The sequence below is a fragment of the Pygoscelis adeliae genome, unplaced genomic scaffold (genome assembly GCF_000699105.1).
Source record: "Pygoscelis adeliae isolate BGI_AS28 unplaced genomic scaffold, ASM69910v1 Scaffold286, whole genome shotgun sequence".
NCBI lineage: Eukaryota > Metazoa > Chordata > Aves > Sphenisciformes > Spheniscidae > Pygoscelis > Pygoscelis adeliae.
The window spans coordinates 9300813-9307669 of NW_008825076.1; the positions used below are offsets into that span (position 1 = coordinate 9300813).

Sequence of the window (6857 nt, forward strand, 5' to 3'; positions counted from 1 at the left end):
CTCCCACCAACAGGGGTCAGATTTTCAAAAGGGCTCCCTCTGCATCAGCTGGGGCAAGATAGTAATTCAGCAGTCAACGTACCAAGCTGTTTTGATCCCACCTTTTCTGTGCACGTAAGCTGGCGTCAACGTTGCACTTCAGAGCCTGGCCCTGAAGGCAGTGCCAGGGCAGGAGGGGTCTGCTGGTGCTTCATCCCTGGTGGAATCGTTTCATCAACTGCCACACAGCATCCCTTTAGCTCTTGCCAGTAAGGGCAGGAGCAAGGAATATCTCCAAAACATAGTTTTGGCCCTGGACACGTATTCAAGTAGGGAGATTACACAGCAAACTGTTGACCTCATCAATCTTAGATCATTTGAGCTATTATATATTTACAGCTGGTATGGAGAGTAGGGTCTGATCCTAATCAAACCAGCTAAGTCTGTTCTTGGGCATTCATGTCAGCAAGGAGCAGGATTCTCTTAACCTAATGCGTATTTCCTTTGCACCATCTATTCAAGATATCACCCACATCAAATGAAGACAACTTTTCCTCCTCCTGAAGTGTGTTCTGATCCTGATCTGGAGGGAGTAAAAGAAAATTGCCGAGCATAAAGATATATTTACCTATTTACCTTTTTCATGGAGTCCGAGAAGCAGTAGCACCATGCCAGCTTAAATGAACTGCTGGGGCATCCTTTAATATGGAGTCTCATGTAGCATAGGTGTCAGCTTTTTTCTTTTTTAGGAGCATGACCATTTAAATCTTTACCCAGAATACACACACGTTCTTTCACCAAAAAATACTGACTTCTCCTTAAAGAGCACAGGAAAAAATCCTGTGGGGATCCCTATGGGGAGAAGGATGTGGTGAGGTCAATGAAAATGCAAATACTCAAGTGGGAACCACGTGATGAAGCACTGTAAAGTTCAGTGAAGGCAGGATTTCTAAACACTTAAGGTAGCTACAATCACAAGAGTTAGGATGCTTTCATCAAAAGATGCTGGAATGTTTCCAGAAGGAAAATGTGTTTTAAATACCTTCCCTCCCCATTTTCCTTCCGATGAAGGGAACTCTATAAACAGAACATACAGAAGACTTTGGTCACCTCTAAAAGGTTTAATGAGCATTAAATACTATACCGAAAGAAGTCAGAAAGAGATCACACCTGGCACATCCAGAATGTGTGGGTGTGTGTTTAATGGCTGCATATAAGACTATCACACACAGAGGAAATGAGTAATCCCTTCTTTAACCCAAAGCGCACGACAGAGACCACAAAGGGAGCAGCATTTCCAAGAACTCATTTGCTCAGTAAACCTTTCCCCAACAAACGTATGAAGTTCCTTCTCAAAACTATGCTCCTTAAGATGGACTAGGAGAGCTACACCCTGTCCTACTACAGCCTTCCCTACTGCAGTGCAATGACCTGCGGGAGGAAGAAAGGAACCGAGCGGCCACCAAACAAGCAGCACAACGATGAAGGGAAACAAAACTTGTCAAGCTGGCCGTGCTTACACTGCCCAATTAGCAACCAGGTCTGTGAGCAACTGGGTCACCTTCAGTTCGTGCCAGCGATGCATTCAGATCCCAGATACTGCGCTGCCTTTGCTTGTGCCCTCAGCTATGTTTCTCTAGAAGTACTCATTCATTATGTGCTATGCATAATGCAGAAAGGAGAATAACCCATGGATAATTGGATTGCAATCTATTAGCTGCCAGCCAGAGGGGAACTTCTTTCCATGGATTTCTTCTACTCATGCCCACACGTTTCAAAGTTTATTATTTTAAATGTCACACTGTAGAACAAATGACTTAGAAGGCTAAAGACCTATTGAAATTTTCTGAGTGTATGTTTCACAGCTGTTCCCTTCTTTGGGCTGCTGGCAAAAAGAACTGCTTGAATCCCAGCGGTAACCAGCAGATCACATCTGGATAACCATGTTCCAGTTGAACAGATAGCAGCCAAAATACATTTGCAGTTATACACCATGAATTTTTATAGTTTACTTATCTGTACACATGTAGCCATTCCTGCCATCCTATTCTCTGCTCAGGATAAAACAAACAGACTCCATTACCAGAGATAAATAGTCTATTGCTAAAACCAGACATTGGGCCAGATCCTCAGCTGCACCCAGCTGGGATTGGGAAGGGAGGAGGGAAATGGCGACCAAAGAGGAGCCAGTAACAGCTCATCAATCCTGGAACTGGTTCCATGCCAATCCCAGCATTGCTCGGAGAAGGCTATGGGCTATTCTAAGTTATGCCAGCTGGCTACAGCCCCGAGGGGGCCATCTGCCAACGGGGCTTGCTGAAGCACAGCGTGTGCCGGCTAGAAGACTTCCCCACTCTTCAAGGATTGTTAGAGGGAGGATGGCACGGAGTCACTGAGGTCAGAAAGTCCCAAACTCCCAACTTCAAAGCAAACTCCATCTGGAAACTGCAGCTGTTCTGCGAGGGAACCGAGCTGGAGCCTGGGATCGGTGTTGTATCTGCAGTCACAGCCTTGGTCCTATTCATACTAAAGGGCAAATGTGGAAAATATCACAATCCCACATTTTCTACTCAGAATAACTCCATGATCAAGGCTATTCTTGCTATAATTCTGAATGTTCACTCTGGCACAATGGTCCTCCCAGGAGAAAGATTTACATACCAAAAAGCTGGAGTAGTCAGGGGCTTGGTTAAGAAGCATTCTTTGATCTTTCACAATTAAAAAAAGTTTAATTATTCAAATGCAATTTATAAAAGATACAATGGGAAGCTGGCTGGCAAATGCATTTACATACATTAGATCTTCAAGATAGCCAGAAAGTCAGGATTTTTACTTGCCACACACCATACAAAGGCACATGATCTGCCAACAGAGAACACTTACCAGGCCTTTATATCTATGGGGATCTCTGCTCATCAGTACTTTTTGCTTATAATTACGCAGACAGTACTAAAAGAGAATAAATCAGATAAATCTTCTTAAAAAATACTGGTCTATAAAGACAGTCATCTCATTTTGGAATATTGCTACTTTTATATCACACACCTATACCATTTAGTTAATGGTTAAAAACCCAGTTTCCCATTCAAGGCTGTGGCTATCACGTTAAACTAAATAAACCAGCTTTCCAAATGGTTAAGTAGGCAAAACACGGACCATTTACAAGCAGTGTACATGCAAACTAGTTAGAGCAGAGGAAAGGGAATTAGGGTGACTGCATACACTGCGCTGGAAAATCTCGTCATCTTTCTAAATTGAGTTTAACAGACAACTCAATGCCACCTACATTACAGCAAGATACTACCTGGAATTTTACTAAAGCTGCAAGGACAAGCCACGGACCAGAGTTACGTTTTGCCCCCTGCAGCACAGAAAGAATGAAGTGCGTTATTGCCAGAGAGCATTTAGAAATCCACCATTCCAGTACTGAAGAAAAGCTGGTGACCGCAGTAAGTTTCCTTCCCCCTGCACTCAAAGAATCTCTACAGGAAACACACACTCAGGCTATCCAGTGTGACAGTAAATGCTGTCTCATTTTGGAAAGAGAACAGAAATTAAGCTTTACTGAGCTCAGAAATATCTCAGTTTAGCCAACAAAACAAACTTTTCCCCTAATAAAATCTATGTTTAAACAAAGAGAGACAAACTATTTTGCTAAAAATCAAATAGTGTAAGGGTATTTTAAATATTTTAAAATTTCAAGATGCAGACAAATCTATAAGGGGGGAAAAAAAAGTTTGGTGACAATTTGGAGAGTCAGACTCTGCAAGCTGCTGTAGAGCAGATAACCGCTACCCAGACAGTTCGCAACAAGCCATACAGTACTGACCAGTTCCACACTGTAGAATAACCACTCCATCCCTAGCCTAGAGAGAGAGCAAGTCCAGATTCTGACCTGCCCCGTGTCAGGATGACTCCCAAGTAGCCCGGCTGCAATCAGTTTTCCCAACAACGCAGCTTTGGCAGCTGTAGACATCTTCCTGTGTGCCACCAATGCTAGAACCTCCGTGGTTTCTATCCGCCAAAGCAGATCTGGATGGCAGCGATTAAAATGCCAGCATCCTGCCCACATCACGTTCCTTAGGCTGCCAGCAGAGAAAATGCATTAGCAATATTAGTGAGACGTTTACAGGAGAAATGCTAGTATAGATGTTCTGGCTGAGATCAAATTTGGTTTGTTACAGGCACAGGGAAAGGCTTCTCAAACTAGGGTTGAAAAAGTTTTACAATTGGCAAGCAGTTTAAGGAGGATGAGCATAAAGATAAATTTTTGACAAGTCTTTCCTACCATTTACAGAAAAAGTCTTCCAAACCAAGGGATCAGCTAAGAGTAGCACAAAGGGAAGTATTTTGTCACATGCCGCTGCGCTTTAAAGCCACCTTTAAGTTTAGGATTAGTTGAGAATCACAGGGAAGTGCTCTTCTGGATCTATCAGAAAAAGCTGTTTAGGAATCCCCAAGCGTTACATGCCCTTTTCCTCCACCTCTTCTGTTTGAATGGACTCAGCCAGCAGCTCCCTCTCCAACAGGTACTTGTACTGCGCAAGGAGTCTGTGAGTTGCCACAGTTGTTGCTTTCCAAATAAGCCTTAACTTTGGTTTGTATAGCGCAGACAGAAACTGGAAAAGCAGTACTTAAAGTTTAGGAAAGAAATGGGGGTGTATGTATTAGAAAAGTGTTTCAGTAGAGACAAAAGCCTGCAGTGCTGTATTTCCTCTCTCTCCCCTACACCCATATACAAAGCCTTCTCAAATGTAAACTGTGTACCCTTCTATAAGCTCAGTTTAACATTTGTGACCTTTGATTCTCCAAAACTCTCTTCCAGTGATTGCCCTGACATTATTCTTCAAAAATTTTTCAATTCCCTTGATTGTCCTGTTAACAATTAACTGATGCCAAAAGAAGCAGTTTCTGGTTTATGCTTTAAAAGCAGGAAACAGTCTGTGATGCAGACAATTCTGCAGGAAAAAAGGAGGAGGATAAAAAGCATGCCTATGGCCTTAGGTGTTTTTTTCTTCTTTCTAAAGACCAAGCAGGTAAGAAAGGCAGTAAAATGAAACGGTTACTCACAGTATGTTTGTCTGGGGTGGGATATCAGGGATGGTTTCCAACATCAGATGCATGCATCTTACTGTAGTCCTGAAGCACAGGCAGCGACTAGGACAGGAGCAGGAGAAACTAGGCAAGAGGAGAAAACACAAAAAACCTCGAAGAGCTGAAGATTTGATCAGCATGGTGTTTGCTGGAGTGTATTTGCCTCAATTCTGAACTGCAGGGAGCTGACAAAAAAAAGTTTCCCAGCCCTGAGGTCCAGGAGGAGGGGACTCATCAGCATGTGTTTGCAATTAAATTAAGGCAGTTTGACAGTCCAACCGCCCACCCTCTCTGCCATTATGTACATCATTGAAGATCAGACTGTTCCCACCCCTCTTTCATTGTGGTGCTGAAATAGAAACTCTTAATTTTGATTTATTTTTGCCTTGTTTCTTATTTTGAACAGCAAGTTAACTCCTCACCTTCCCCTCAGGCATTTATCTGAAAGCATGCAGAATGCACCTCTGTGGGCAATGACCAAAAAACGACCCTGTGCTTCCAGGGCTGAGCTAGGATGCAGATGGCCCAGGGTCAAGTTTTTTATGTCAAAATTTTTGCCTTAGCACACTCTCTGCAAACTAAGGATAGCATCTTATCTAACAGCCTGTCAAACGTATCAGGCAGTAAGACTTTTAGGATAGAGGCTGTCTCCTATTACATGCAGTTGTAACATCCAGCAAAAATTTGTCTCCAGCTATTGCTGGGAGCGTGGAATGCTACAGATAAAGGATTTTAAGAGGGAGATCACTAACAGAGATAAATAATCTGCAAATAAAGACAAAACCAACGGATTGTATGCATTCTGTAAAGTTTCTTATGCAGAGTAAGAGCTGATTCATTTCAAAGACCTTTTAGCTAGTACCATTTCTTTCTGCAAGGATGTCATTTGGAAAAATGTCAGGGTTTTGGAGAAATTAAAGGCAATTGAGGGGTGAAGAGGGAAAGAAACAATGAAACCAACTGCGTTTGAACTGTAGGAAACGCAGACCCCAATTTGTTCCTCCCATTGGATGATAAAAATTGAGACGCAAAAGGGAGGAATTGTTTCCAGTTGAATTAATCACCTTTTACTATTATAAAGAAGCTCAGAGTGAAAACAGCTTGTCTTTAGGTTTTAAGTTTTTACTACACAAGATCCTAAATGTGTGGGTTTAGCATGAGCGTGAGGCATTAACGCTCATTAAGATATAAAGGTACTTGAGGAATTCCAAACATGGCACCATTCCACATTACCTGGAAGATCAAACCAGCTTCCCCGTCAACCTGCTTTATATTGTAAGCTACAATATAATTAATGTGACAAAACAGTACTTAACAAAAGTGACATTTAAACCTCCCCGGTTCTCTTCTCCCTTCAGATTCTTTGTCACTCGAGCATTTGGGGAGAGAGTGTTGGGTTTTGGGGTTTCACTTACAAATCTCATGTCACAGGTGGTAAAAGCTGTATTTTTTTCCACTTATAAAAGGGCGTTATACTGCAGGTTTTCTGCATCTAGTCCACAATCTGTTGTTTGTTTGCCCTGACATCACTTTGAAATCTAAGCAAGTTTGCTGAACCCCTCCCCGCTCCCCCCTGTGGACCCAACTCATGGTTTTGAGCAGAGTGTCCTCTAGTGGCCAGCCAACCCTTTCTCACAAAAACAGGTTGTAAAAGGCCAAATTATATCTGCTTCAGCCTTTATCTAACAACTGGCAGCTGACAGCAGATTGCTCCAGGTGAATGACAGCTTTTAATTCCAATTTGAGAAGTTAAGTGGATTAGAAGTGCATCCTTCACATGCATC

General features: G+C 42.5%; 1 protein-coding gene across 1 annotated transcript in view; it reads right to left on the reverse strand.

The window, feature by feature from the left end:
• The window catches only part of LOC103919323 (peroxidasin homolog), a 48202-nt gene extending 43072 nt beyond the window's left edge, over positions 1-5130 (reverse strand). The window contains exon 1 of the mRNA XM_009326818.1: positions 5050-5130. Coding sequence (XP_009325093.1) covers positions 5050-5102 — 53 coding nt within the window. The 5' untranslated portion in view covers positions 5103-5130. The remainder of the gene's footprint in view (positions 1-5049) is intronic.
• Between the last annotated feature and the right edge of the window lie 1727 nt (positions 5131-6857).